General features: G+C 35.8%; 1 protein-coding gene across 2 annotated transcripts; it reads right to left on the bottom strand.

Annotated features, from left to right (window-relative positions):
* Positions 1-4,151: 4,151 nt before the first annotated feature.
* On the bottom strand, positions 4,152-12,913 carry LOC131544937 (cytosolic beta-glucosidase). 2 transcript variants are annotated; one of them, XM_058783476.1, is made up of 6 exons: positions 12,844-12,911; positions 12,681-12,743; positions 11,841-12,065; positions 8,644-9,452; positions 8,413-8,536; positions 4,152-6,822 (listed from the first exon to the last, which is right to left on the bottom strand). In XM_058783476.1, exons 3-6 carry the CDS (start codon positions 12,052-12,054, stop codon positions 6,611-6,613), a joined length of 1,359 nt encoding a protein of 452 aa, XP_058639459.1. In that variant the 5' UTR covers positions 12,055-12,065; positions 12,681-12,743; positions 12,844-12,911; the 3' UTR covers positions 4,152-6,610. The 2 variants fall into 2 exon arrangements, with proteins under 2 accessions (XP_058639459.1, XP_058639458.1); XM_058783475.1 differs by having other exon boundaries at positions 12,681-12,913.
* Between the last annotated feature and the right edge of the window lie 1,230 nt (positions 12,914-14,143).

The raw sequence follows: 14,143 nt of genomic DNA on the forward strand, positions 1-14,143 counted from the left end.
TACAGTTTTTAAACTATTTAACTTGATGGCAGAATTCTGTTTATTAGAACTTAAAAGCCTTTCTTTGTCTAATAGGGTTTCTCGGAATATCCCTGATCTTATAGAGCATTTAAATTTAAACTTTAAAATAATGTACTTTCCACAATGTAAAAGGAAATTTTTTTCTTAGAATGATTCAGTAGTCAGACAGTAGACCCTCAAAATTAACTAAAAAAGCAACTAGCAGCAATATGTGTCTCCTACAAAAAATTGTGAAATGGTTTAGGCCCATTTTTACTATCGACATCCTTTACATTCAGCATCATGAGTAACATGCCTGTTCAACATGCATGATCCTGAGCTTAGTGTTGGACCTACGGGGAGATGAACAGAACATTCATCACTGTTCTTTTGGATTGTAGTTAGTACATGGTCATTTTTCAAAATTATCCTAGAACAAGGATTCCTGTTCATGAACAGAGCTGACCCTGCCACATTGATCAAAGTGTCAGGACAGTAAAAGAGGATAATTGAAACAGAAACGGCACATTCTCCTTCAAATACCTTCGGAAAATGCTCCCAGGTCTAAACTCCATTTAGAGCTCAATAGATGTTTACATGCTCTAATTTTCGCCAAACGTAACAAATTCAATGTGATTTAAGATTCTGAAAAAACTTCACAACATCAGATTGGATCAAAAGTTTCTTCTTGATCAGGTTATTTCCAGTCTACACTACTCCTTTCAATCTGTTCGAAATTGCATTCTAATTGATTGAGGTGCTTACATGAAGGCTTTTCAGTCTGATTAAGCCATCAGTCCAATTATAAACAAATTATTTGAGTGCATGCATAATAACTGAGAATCTGATGTGTGTTTAAAGGAACAGTTCACCCAAAAATGAAAATGTGCTGAAAATATACTCACCCTCAGGCCATCCAAGATGTAGATGAGTTTGCTTCGTCACCTGAACAGATTTGGAGAAATGTAGCAATACTTGCTCATCAATGGAGAATGAGAGTCCAAACAGCTGATAAAAACATCACAAAATCCATTATTATGGTGTTTCATCTTTAAACTGTCACTTCTGGCCAAAATACGAGTCCTTGATCCATAATAATGCTTCTTCCAGTGGAAAAAGTCCATCTCCTGTTGTCCTCTTACATCAAAATCCACCAACATAGTTGTTTAGAGCTGTTTTAGTTTACAAACGATGCTTGATCTGTGCATATATCTCTCCTGATTCAGATGAGATTATTTTTTTCACTGGAGATATAGCAATATTATGGAGTATGGACTCGTATTTAGGCCAAAAGCAATGGTTTTGATGGATTTGTTGTTGTCACTCAGCTTTTCACGTCACATGATTAATCCATGTGGATTGTTTGTGGATTACTGTGATGTTTTTATCAGCTGTTTGGACTCTCATTCTGACGGCACCCATTCACTGCAGAGGATCCATTGGTGAGCAAATGACGTAATGATACATTTCTCCAAATCTTATGACAAAACAAACTAATCTGCATCATGGCCTGAGGGTGAGGACATTTTAGACAATTTTCATTTTTGGGTCAACTGTTCCTTTAAGGGGTAAAGAGACGCAGTGATTCATTTGGAAGGTATGAGAGATAACCAATATGTTTTAGAAAAACTCACTGATCAGATAGTCCATCACATGTCAGACGCCACGCGCCGTCCTTGCCAAAGTACCGAACAGCAGCAGCTGGCACTCACTCCGCCGGGCATTTTCCACTACCCCGTCCATCACATTTGAAGATGAGAGGCTGTAATTCACCAGCTATCTATTCTCAAGGTTTAGCCACACAGTCTCACCCCTCCTCTCGTCCATCCACCACAGCTCCCAATCCAGGGTGGTATCCATCTCTTATCTGCCATGGGGGGGCCGCAGGACAAGCTCTTCCGGCATGGCATCACTCCCAGTGCCCCACTTACAGCCATCAGTCACTGTCTCGGCTGATAGCTCCATGTGTCAGCCGTATGGATGACTGTCGCTTACCTGTACGCACCTGCATGCCAATGGACTCAGAGTTACAGGGAAACAGAGCAGTCGGTCTGGTCAAGCAGCTCACATCTTCTGTGACGGAATGGAAAAGCATCTTATATTCATTAAGGCTATGAAGTCTCAGTATACTGCAAAAAGTGAATTTCTTACTCGGTATTTTTTTTCCCTTGAGAATCTAAACATTCTTAACTCAAGATACATTCACTTGCGAAGCAAAATGAAAATGAAAATACATTTACCTCAGAAGCAAGATGATGTAAGAGGTCTTGCTTTCTGTTAACTTTAACAGTCACTCAATCAATAACAACAATAATAATAGGCTAAAAAATAAACTTAATTCAGTATAGGCAATTTTTTTTTTTCTTAGCCCACAGGCAGATTTTTGGTTTGTTTTGTTTTCCTGTGTTAAGCATAATCTTATTTAATTTTGATACATTTTTAATAGGCCCATGTCATTTTTTTGCTTCTCAAGTACTCTAAATGTATCTTGATTTAAGAATTTTTAGATATTTGTACTGGAAAATAAGACAAAACTACGGAGTAAGAAATTCACTTTGTCCAGTGATAAGAATCAGACTTGAAAGCAGCCAACTAAAAGTAGCGATGCTAACTTACCTGTATTTTTCAGCAGCCTGAGAGAACAGCTTCACACAATATTTAGCTTCTCTAGTAATAGCTACTTGATCAAAGGAGTAGCTGTGTAATGCTGTCAAATGCTGTTTTTTAACGCCTCAGCTGAGAGAATCCAATGTACTCACCAGTTCACGCTCTCTCGTAGCGCTGAAAATCTGATTCACTCAAGTGAATCGGTTCATTCTTGACGGTCTCTCTCATAGCCTCGAAAATTCCGATTCATTCAATCTGTTCATCCTAAACGGCCCTCTCTCAAATGTAGCATAGCTAAGTCTGATTCTTTTAGTGAATCGATTTGTCCTAAATGGTACGGAAAGTTCGATTCACTCTGGTGAATCAGTTCAGACTAAACAGTCCTCTCTCTGAAATGAAGTGTAGGAAAGTCTGATTCATTCTAGTGAATCGGTTTGTTCAGACGAATCTAAATGATTTTTATACTGTAGTAGGCTTTAAAATTATAGGCTATAACTGCCCATTTTATGCATAGCTTATAGTTTTGTTTTGCTTATGGTTTCACCTCAAACTGTACTGTTGCACTGTTAACATTTGTGTTTTACTTTATAGTACAATGTAAAAAAAATAAATAAATAAAAAAGTTGAGCAAACTTAAAAGTTTAAGGCAGCTAGCTTCAGCAGATTTTTGAGATTTCTCAACTTGTTGTTTTAAGTTTATACAGCAAAAAGTTGAGAGAACTTAAAAATCTCCTACAAAATTAAGTTGAGAAAACTCAAAAGTATGCTGAAGCTGGTTGCCTTAAACTTCTAATTTTGCTCAACTTTTTTTTTTTTTCAGTGTAGGGTGAACAAGAGAATATGGTTGAACAATTTATGAAGAAACTGGTCACTGTCAATATTAATCTCTTTACAGTATTATGGTTAACAAAGACCACGAATTGATGGGTAAATTCCAATAATTTTACTGTAAAAACAGCAATGCACTTTGCACAATAATCTAGCCTCTTAGTCTAAAGCTTATAAGAGCTTATATATATATATATATATATATATTTTTTTTTTTTTTTTTTTTTAAAGCGATCTTATACAAACAAAGACTCTGCAGTATCAATTGAGAATATAATCCTGTCATTATTGGGGACCGAGGTAGGCCTTTTTCAGCCACTCAGATGATGACAGTTCACAGTGAGTGCCTATTATTCAGGACTAAATGGAACTGAAAATGTACATGCCACACTGAACTGACTGCTGAAAGTACAGTCCTCGTGCAAGCAGAAATGGCAAATCCCTTGTAATTGTGCCATTAGTGTTCCCCTTCACTTCAGTCCAAATAGGCTGTAGTCACTCAATTGAATGTCACGACAGTATGGACAAGTTTACTTTTATTGCTGTCTCCTATACAGCTCTATCTTTTATGCTTCCCTGAAAATACATTTCACCTTTGTGAATGCCTATACTGACCGAAGATGTTAAATATTAATTCCATAGTAAAATCAAATTTTGATTTAAAATTGGAAGCTAGAAAATACAAACACACAAAGACAGAAATAAACAAGTGTGCTTGAGAAAATTTAATATGAAAACATCTACGTGACATATTTATCACAAAATATCACTGAACCAGCAATGGCTCGTTATGTATTATGTGTAGACATTGGCAAATTCATAGTGGAAGGCCTCAGTCATATTCATTTACGTATTTATTTAAAGGAACAGTTCACATACAAATTTAAATTTGCCAAAAAAATGTACTCTCCTCAGACCATCCAAGATGTAGATGAGTTTGTTTCTTCATGTGAACAGATTTGGAGAAATGTAGCATTACATCACTTGCTTATTGTTTGATCCTCTGCAGTGAATGGGTGCCGTCAGAATGAGAGTCCAAACAGCTGTTAATAATGCTTATTCTATTAAACAAGTGCATCTTCTGTTGTCATCTCAAAGTACAATGATATATTTGTTTGACTGTTTTGCTTGTAAACGGGACTTGATCTGTACATATTTCTCTCCTGATTCAGATGAGACGACTTTTTAACTGGAGAAAGCAACATTACGCATAGAAGACTTGTATTTTAGCCAGTAGCAAAAATTTGAAGTTAAGAGCGTCTTCATGAATAATTTTTTTTGTCATTACAAACAAGCAGCATTTCACTTCATAAGACGTTAACAGCATTTGACTTTATTAGGCAAAGCACTTTGAAATGGATTCTCTCTCATGCTTTGTTTTTCTTCTTCCTCTGTGGTTTATTCATTGAGACTGCCTATATCTCACAAGATATCTCCGTTTCCACATCTTTATTCCCCTGGACCGTCTTTCACTCCCTGCTGACTTCTCCCCCAGCACTGGAGCCAAATCAATCGGCACTTACTGTCACAGATGCTGGAAACGATAGTATGCCCAGCTAGCAGGGTTCCAACACCTCGTGACCTGCTATGCACTTTTATGACTTTCTCGAAGTTATTCATAATTAGCAAGTATGGATTATTACAAATAACGTTATCGAGAAGACTGCACTTATATATATATATGAGCATAACTAGGAAAAATACGCTTCAGAATTTTGCTAATTGCCATGACTTTTTCCAGCCTGAAAATCACAAATTCTAAGATATTTCCATGTTGCAACAACCCTGTTCTAGGACTGAGACACAAGATCCAAGTTTTGAATATAGGCTCCTTCATATTAGAAATAGTTAATTAGCTGCTAAATTATTCAGTTGATTTATATTAATCTAATGAGTTCCCTTGTTTGTGAATATTTCATAAGGTCTGTCAAAATATAACAAGTACAGTCCAATAAAATTGTGCCTCGATTAATTTGTCATCTGTACAAATGTCCATCAGTGAAAATGATTGATTGTTACAATTAAACGCACTAATTCAGAGTTAAGAAACATTTTGTTTAAAATAATATATTTGCCACCCTGACTGGAATAAGTGGATTAACAATTGCTCACAATGTTGCTTAATACACTTGTGCACTGATTCAAATAGACTGAACAATACAGTTTGAAAAATACCACTAAAACATTCTACAAGATGAGAATTCGAATGCTAATATTTCAATATTTAATCTCCCCCACAAAGAATTGTCTCTTAAACCTCTTTTTAAAGATTTGTGATCTCATATTATGCATCTAAATGATGCAATAATGGCTGATCCAGGGTGAATAATTAGAACACAACCATAATTTCTGCAGTCATTTACTCCCTTGGGAGTTCAGGGCTACCATTAAGTTCAGCATAACCTCATTCCCAATAGTAATTACATGTGCAATCCAGTCATGTATATTACATGTCCTCATGCAAATTACTACAAATTGTTACATTAATATCTCATACATGTTGTCATCTTACACCATTAGGTTTGTTTAATGCCTGTAGGATTCAAGCCAATATACCAGCACAAAATGCTGTGCCAAGTATAATACCACTTCGGACCACACAGAGGCAGTGTAGATCAACAAAACATTGGAACTAAAATCTTATTCTCTTTGTACGTAATACTCATCTATGATGACTTCTCTACTCGGAATTCTTGGTCAATCAATCTTTTTCAAGTCACCATATTTAAGTTTTTTGTCCTGATTATGCATTTTTTTCTGTGCACGATTCCGTACAAGAATAGAGTCAGAGAAAGCAAATCAGATACTGTCTATCTGTATCCTTTGAATGCACAATGCCTGCCTTTTGGTCCAATTTCATCCAGCTCAAAATTATTTAGCTTATGAATAGTCCACAAAAGTATCATACACAAAATGACAAAGCGTCATACTATAACAGAAGAAAACCAATGTGGTTTTCTTGCTTCGTGCTTCATACTAAATGTTCAAGAGCCCCTGAACATCAAACTTCAATTTTTGTGACCCACTAAATTTTACAGCAAACAACACTGTAGAATAACCACTTTTGATACTGTTAGGCTCATCATTAATTAATCTCCCAAAAATAGAATTATGGAATTTACATTAGACGTAATTTCTTCAAGGGTAATATTATGATGATTTAATAAGAATTTTGTTAAATGCTCCTGGGTTTGGTTTGAGAGCGTTGTTTGCGTATCACAGCAGCATACTCTCTACCCGAGCGGTAAATGATGCGCTTCAGCTCAGGTGTAGAGAAATCCACATGAAACAGGCCGAAGCGCACACTGTAGCCATGATTCCACTCAAAGTTATCCAGCAGAGACCAGGCAAAATATCCCTTTACATTCACTCTATCTTGACTGATAGCTGCAAGACAAACACATAATTCAGATCACCCTCAGAACAGAGCTCCTATCAGATTGCAGGTTATATTATTTGAAATACTTCCATTAGTCTGGGTCTCAAAGCTACAACAGCTGAATTTTACAAATTTAGGACTACAGAAGTGATGAAGTATACTTTAGCATGCTTACTTATTACTGCAATAATATACTTTAAAATAAGTGTGAACTGAATGTAATGTTTTCAGACACATAACTATGTTAAATGAAAATGTAGTTTAAATGTATATACGTAATTACTTGAATTTAATAATGACCTTTATATATGTAATTTCATAATTACTTCTATTGCCTTTGAAATATGGTTAAAGTTGTACTGCTGAATAAACCTTAAAGTCATTTCTACTGAAACGTGTATATCATATATTTAAATATATTTGTAATATTGCAATGCTAAAGTTGCAATTGAGTACATTTAAAATGTTTTATTTATATCAAATAAAACACTAAGTTCAAATTATAATCAACTACTTTACATGTGCTTTAGTATGTTAATCAACATGTCAAAATAAGTGTACTTTTTTAAAACACAAAAGATTATTAAAAAGGTATAAATGCTCTTTAAAGTAAAACATTTAATTTCACATTACAAAGTGCTCTTTAAAAGTGTGTTAAGAAAGTCATGAATGTGTACTCTATAAGAGTTTAATCTAATGTTTAACTCTTTAATGTTTAGTGTTTGATTTTTTTTAAATGTGTTCTACTCTCTTTATCTCTTATATTTGTGACCCTGGATGACAAAACCAGTCTTAAGTCACTGGCTTATATTTATAGCAATAGCCAAAAATACACTGTATGGGTCAAAATGATAGATTTTTCTTTTATGCCAAAAATCATTAGGATATTAAGTAAAGATCATGTCCCATGAAGATATTTTGTAAATTTACTACTGTAAATATATCAAAACTCCATTTTTGATTAGTAATATGCATTGCTAAGAATTCATTTGGACAATTTAAAAGGTGATTTTCTCAATATTTAGATTTTTTTTGCACCCTCAGATTCCAGATTTTCAAATAGTTGTATCTCGGCCAAATATTGTCCTCATAACAAACCATACATCAATGGAAAGCGTATTTATCCAGCTTTCAGATGTTGTATAAATCTCAATTTCAAAACAATTGACACTTAAGACTGGTTTTGTGGTCCAGGGTCACATATTATGAATATTATATTATCTGCAAATATACTGTATATTAAAAAAATACTTTCAAGATTTTAAGTACACTACAAGCTCACATTCAGTATAGTTAAAAAGCACACTTTTTCGCAAAGGTATTATAGTCTAACTCAGGGATCCTCAAATCTGGACCTCGAGATCCACTTTCCTGCAGAGTTTAGCTGTAACCCTAATCAAACACACCTGAGCATGCTAATCAATGTCTTCAGGATCATTAGAAAATCACAGACAGGTGAGTTTGATCAGGGTTGGAGATAAACTCTGCAGTGGATTGGACCTCCAGGGTAAGATTTGAGGAACCCTGGTCTAACTGTTTAAAATGACCTTTGCACTCTGTATTTTATTGCACATTGAGCAGTGTTAATATGACAGTACCTTTGCCAACTTCCTGCAAAGTGTCCTGATAGAACTGGCAACGGTCGGCATCTTCAATCTGAACCGGCCCCATCTGGGAAAAGCCATTTTCTGTGATATAAATGGGCAGACTGGTGTACGTCTCCTAAAGAAACATGCAAATTTATATGATTTTGTTAAAATATATATATATATATATAATGAATATAAACCCAATCAAATAGAAAGTGTAGTTCAAATAAATGCAAACACCTTTATATATTTTAGCAATTTCCGCAATCCATCAGGAACAACAGCCAACCAGTGCACCCCACATATGGGCCACGATGGGTCAACAACACCCTCTGCCCCCTGATCTCCCACAAAACTGAGCTCACTCTTCTTACTACCATCATTTAAATCTTTTACTTTCCTAGACGTATAATAGTTCAGTGCAAAGAAATCTGCCGTGCCCAGAGGAGAGGGCTCATCTTTTGAGAAACGTGGAAGCCTTGAGCCCTGCTTGCATCCCAGATCCAAGCTCCTAGACTGAATCCTGGCCCTCATGGACTCTGGGTAATCTCCTGTGCAAAACACAGGACAGGCAAACCAGCCCAGAGAGAAGTCCTTGTAGCGCTCAGTGGCTGCAGCATCTTTAGGACAGCCCGGATGCAACGGCTCTGCCCAGTCACTGTTCAGGGCAAGAGATACTTGCCCTGCTTGTAAAGGCCTGAAATGAGTATTATAAGTATGCCAGGCTTTGGCGTGGGCGCGCAGCATGTTATGACCCGCCAAGTAAACTGATATTCCTGGATCTTTGATTCCAGGGGCAAAGGTCCCGTCCTCATGGCCCAGCTTGGCACAAACATAGGGTTCATTCAGTGTGATCCAGAGCTTCACTCTGTCCCCAAAGGTCTTAAAGCAAAACCTGGCATAACTTTCAAAGATGTCTGCAATCTCTGTCGAGCTCCATCCGCCAAGATCCTGTAAGGCCTGTGGTAAGTCCATGTGGTACAATGTGATCATGGGAGTCACACCACAAGCAATCAAGTCGTCGATCACTTTGTTATAATAGGCCACTCCTGAGGGTTACAAAAAAAAGCATCAAACACACAGTTAATAAATTTAATGGAAGTTAAAAACATAAATCTACATAAACCATTCCTCAAAATGTAAATAGTCAGCATGAAATGGAAACTGTGATTGTATTTATTTTTGTTTTTTACTAATTTTGTTGTGTGTTTTAGTCATTTTTATTAGTTTTTTTTGTGTGTGTGTGTGTGTGTGTGTATATAGTTTTTATTAATTCTTATTTATTAGTTTTAGTTTATTTATGTATTTTATTTGCATCAAGTTAAACTAAAAGAAAATGTTGCCCTGGCAGCTAACTTAAATAAAATAGGTTAAGGGTTTTTAAAATTGATATTTTTTATTTAATTTAGTTAATGTTTATTTTGTTTTAAGTAATGGAAATGCGTTTTCTTTTATTTAATGATAATAACACTACTCTATTGTGATGTTTATCTGAGTTCAGCGGCTTCACAAATGAGGAAAAATTTACAGCAGAACTTGATTTTTTCCATTGAAAATTGATTGGATTGTTGCCATTTACTAATTGCTGCAATTTAATTTTATTCTGTAAAAAATAAGAATCATCCATTTTGATTTCATAGTAATTTTAAATACTATAAAATGTGTAAAACAATTATTCCTACAGTGCCGTGAAAAGGTTTTTGCACCCTTCCTGTTTTGTTTAATCTTTTGCATATTTGTCCCACTTAAAAGATTCAGATCATCAAACTAATTTTAATATTACACAAAGATAATGCAAGTAAATACAAAATGCAGTTTTTAAATTATGATTTCATTTATTAAGGGAAAAAAGCTGTCCAAACCTATACCTGGCCCTACGTGAAAAATCATTTGCCCCCTCCTATTAAATCATGAAAGAACTGTGATTAACCACATTATTTTAGAAAGCGGAGTTAAATTTGACTAGCCAAACCCAGGCCTGATTACTGCCAGACCTGTTGAATCAAGAAATCACTTAAATAGAACCTGTCTGACAAAGTGAAGCATGCTTAAAGAGCAACACATCATGCCGCGATCTTAAGAAATTCAAGAGCAGATGAGAAACAAACTAGTTTACATGTATCAGTCTGGAAAGGGTTATAAAGTCATTTCTAAGGCTTTGGGACTCCAGCGAACCACGGTCAGAGCCATTATCCACAAATGGAGAAAACTTGGAACAGTGGTGAACCTTCCCAGGAGTGGCCGGCCTACCAAAATTACTCCAAGAGCACAAAGACGACTCATCCAGGAGGTCATAAAAGAACCCAGAACAACATCTAAAGAACTGCAGGCCTCACTTGCCTCAATTAAGGTCAGTGTTCATGATTCAACAATAAGAAAGAGACTGGGCAAAAACAGCATCCATGGGAGAGTTCCAAGGCAAAAGCCACTGCTGACCAAAAAGAACACAAAGGCCAAAAAATATCTTGATTATCCCCAAGACTTTTGGGCAAATATTCTGTGGACTGATGTGAGAAAAGTTTAACTTTTTGGAAGGTGTGTGTCCCGTTACATCTGGCATAAAACCAACACAGCATTTCATAAAAAGAACACCATACCAACAGTCAAACATGGTGATGGTAGTGTGATGGTCTGGGGCTGCTTTGCAGCTTCAGAACCTGGATGACTTGCCATAATTGATGGAACCATGAATTCTGCACTCTATCAGAAAATCCTGAAGGAGAATGTCCGGCCATCAGTTTGTGACCTCAAGCTCAAGTGCACTTGGGTTCTGCAGCAGGACAATGATCCCAAACACAGCAGCAAGTCCACCTCTGAATGGCTCAAGAAAAACAAAATCAAGGTTTTGGAGTGGCCAAATCAAAGTCTGGACTTAAATCCAATTGAGATGCTGTGGCATGACCTTAAACAGTCCATTCTTGCTCAAAAACCCTCCAATGTGGCTGAATTAAAACCATTCTGCAAAGAAGAGTGGGCAAAATTCCTCCACAGCGATGTGGAAGACTCATTGCCAGTTATCGCAAACGCTTGATTGCAGTTGTTGCTGCAAAGGGTGGCACAACCAGTTATTAGATTTAGGGGACAATTACTTTTTCACATAGTGCCAGGCGGGTTGCATTTGAAAAAATGTAAATTATTCAACAAACCAAAAAAATCAGGGGTTGGTTCTTTGTTTACCCAAACTTGTTTGTGGATTCAGAACCTTTGAACTTCAACAAAAGCATTTTTATTCAGTTTTCATAATTTCCTGTTCCTACTGCTGAATATTTATGCTATTTAGATAAATAATCCATTTTCCTTTTAGTGAAAAGTTATTGTTTCAAAGTATCATTTACAGTGTTTGTAAAGCTATTTAGCACAGAGAAAGAACAAAAGATTGGCTTTGGTGTATGACTTCTCTGAACTTCACACTACGAGTGTAATTTTCCCCGGAGCACCTTTTGGATTGACATGATTTGTGGTTCCGTCGGGAAGGAGCCGTGACCAGGATATGGACAGACGGTAATGGGTGAGTCCAAGCTGTTGGATACATTTCAGATCCTCTTCCCAGAGCTGATAGCTGTTACAGGCTACATCTCCAGTATGGTCTTCAAACACCCCTCCTTTGGCATGGCAGAATGTGTCCCATACGCTGGGGCCTCTACCATCCATATTCCAGCCACCTGCAAGACGGTTAGGAAATTCATCTGAAAGTTTAGACCTACATTATACATAATCACATTTCATTTTTCATAATGTACAGCTGTCAAATAATAACACAGCTGAAAATCTGACTGCTACAGAACTGCAACAGTCCATTAAAAAAATCTACTTAGTGTGGTGCTGTGACACAGTGATATTATATCCCAAGTAAAAAAACAAGTACACATCCATAATGTACTTAAAGTGCTCTATTTTCACGCACTAATTTTGTACTTAATATACTAAAAATGATCCTTTAGTACTTCTTAAGATAAACTTAATATCATCTAAGTGTACTCAACTGTGCTATTTTGAGACACCATGAATATGAACTAAAATGCACTTTTAACATACTATCTTTGTATTTAAAAAATGTATTTGGCTACCACTTGTAGTACACTTGAGTGTACTAGTGAATGAATGATGGGTTTGTGTGTACTACAAGTGCTAACTAAATACATTTTTTAAGTACAAGGATAGTATGTTAAAAGTGCATTTTAGTTCATATTCATATCAATAAAGTCGATAACCACTTCGTCGTTTCAGTGTGCTGTGTGGAATACTACAGTAAACATGAGCACTAGAGTAAACTTTACCTTCTATTTGATAAGCAGCAGTCGCAGCTCCCCACGCAAAGTCGTGTGGAAATACGGTGACATCTAACGTTTGTCCAGACATTTTAAAGGACGATAATGAAGTGAAACTACACAAAGTTATCGCACTGTTAAAAGGACTAAATAAAAAACTTGCTAACGTTACCTACTAAAGCCTGCACGTATCTTCTGCTTCTGTTTCGATCATAGCGCCGCTTTAAAATCAGCGCTGGACGTCAGCACGCCCTGCGTCTGACGTCATCACGTACATCCAGCACGACACCCAACAAATCTTTTAATAGTTTTATATTTTGATTTTTAAAAGATTTTTTTTTTCTTCATAAAAGTACATTTCACACAGTACGTACGGTCTTACCTAAGAATGGAATTAACACATTTACTACATTTTAATTTTTCCACTAGTGGTTAAATATCAGTTTATGCGTATCAACCTGTGTAATACAAATGTTTAACGCATATAAAGTTTCAGACTAAAAAGCAAATATTACTGATGGAAATAAAACCTGAATAGCCCAAGGACAAAGAAATTTGACCTGCATGCAGTGAAGGCCTCTTTACACACGGCTTCTAAATTGTCCCTGATCAAAATGACAATATATGAGAAAGATTGATGCTCCCATAGGAAACAGAAACATCTCCACTCGATTCAGTGTCACAAACACTGTTCACTGCATTGTTCTCTTCAGGTTGTCCTGCTATGAGAGCCCATCTATAGGCTACCTTGTTTTTTGCCAACCTGTCTGAACTTGTTTTTAGCGCAGCAGTGTAAATAGAGCCTTTTGTGAGGGCCACAAAAACAAATGAGAACCTACACAATGAATCGAGATCCTTTAGTATTGTGTTGCATTTTGTATGTCGCAGTCTTTTAAAGGAAAGCTATAATCTTAAAGCAAATGGATGTCCTTTTTCATGCAGTAGGCTAATGACAGAAGTGGGTCAGTTATATATTTTTTTGTCATATTTTTATTTTGTGTAATTTACTTTTTATTTACATATATATATATATATATATATATATATACTATTTGTTTGTTTAAGCAAGCAGAAATGATTTTTGTACATACAAACACTGAACATTAGTGAGCATCTACAAAAAACTTAATGTACAACAAACAAGTGAAAAACATAAACATAAAAGAAAACAACAAAACATCCTTAAGCTAAATAAATGAATGAATCAAATACAAAATAAAAGAAATAAAAGCATATATAGACAAAATTAATATAATTAAAATTAAATATTTTAATTAAAAAGTGCTGTCAAGCGATTAATCGCATCTGAAATCAAAGTTTTTGTTTACATTATATATGTGTGTACTGTGTATATTTACATTTAGTCATTTAGCAGATGCTTTTATCCAAAGCGACTTACAAATGAGGACAACGGAAGCAATCAAAATCAACAAGAGTGCTAAAACAAGTCTCAGCTTAACGCAATACACGTA

The sequence above is a fragment of the Onychostoma macrolepis genome, chromosome 07, assembly GCF_012432095.1.
Source record: "Onychostoma macrolepis isolate SWU-2019 chromosome 07, ASM1243209v1, whole genome shotgun sequence".
Lineage (NCBI taxonomy): Eukaryota > Metazoa > Chordata > Actinopteri > Cypriniformes > Cyprinidae > Onychostoma > Onychostoma macrolepis.